The sequence below is a fragment of the Chrysochloris asiatica genome, unplaced genomic scaffold (assembly GCF_000296735.1).
Source record: "Chrysochloris asiatica unplaced genomic scaffold, ChrAsi1.0 scaffold00216, whole genome shotgun sequence".
In the NCBI taxonomy this organism is placed as follows: Eukaryota; Metazoa; Chordata; class Mammalia; order Afrosoricida; family Chrysochloridae; genus Chrysochloris; species Chrysochloris asiatica.
In genome coordinates, this window is record NW_006408734.1 from 1,882,804 (window position 1) to 1,883,544 (window position 741).

Here is a 741-nt window from a genome sequence, read left to right on the forward strand (position 1 = left end):
GTCAGTGACAAAGAGGAACACTCCTAACGAGATGGATTGCCACAGCGACAGCAGCAATGGTCTCAAGTTCAACAATTATTTTGATGATGGTGCAGAAATGAGCAGTGTTTCATCTGTTGTTCATAAGTTCACTATGAGTCTGAACTGACTTGATGGCACCTAACAACAACAATGGTCTGAAGTTGATTGAATATTTGTTGGATATACTTGTTACTTTGTAGCCATGGCTCTTAATCTTGCCTAAAGATTTAAAAAAGTAAATTGTTAAAAATGTTTGTTTCTAATTTATCCAGAAGATTAACAACAATGCTGCATTATTACACTAACTGCTTAGACCTGTTCAATGTTAGATATTTCAAAGAAGACATTTCTAATTGATTGAATTTAACATACTTGTATTTCATTATCTTTCTGGATTTTCTTTCTCTAGAATAATTAATTTATTTTTCAGTTTAAAAGAAGTAATTAAAGGCATATTTATTCTTATTTTTTATATTCTATATAATTTTAGGTCCTGGGTTTTATAATATTTTAACAAGCACTGTAGTTACAAATGTAAAAAATATCTGTTTGAAGAAAAAAAAGAAAAGTGCATTTGGATCCTCTGTTCCTCGGACATTTTTTGTCATTCAGAAAGAAGTTCTCAATACTCCTGGGCCTGCTGATTATCAGGTAATATGTGAATTCCAGAAAAATATTTTTTAAACTTAATACTAAGCCCTTGTTGTTGTTGTTGTTGTT

The 741-nt window shown here is 30.6% G+C and overlaps 1 protein-coding gene across 1 annotated transcript in view; it reads left to right on the forward strand.

The window, feature by feature from the left end:
• LOC102811447 (sperm-tail PG-rich repeat-containing protein 2-like) overlaps nt 1–741 on the forward strand; it is a 471,006-nt gene that overhangs the window by 196,493 nt on the left and 273,772 nt on the right. The window contains 1 exon segment of the mRNA XM_006872962.1: nt 512–672. Coding sequence (XP_006873024.1) covers nt 512–672 — 161 coding nt within the window.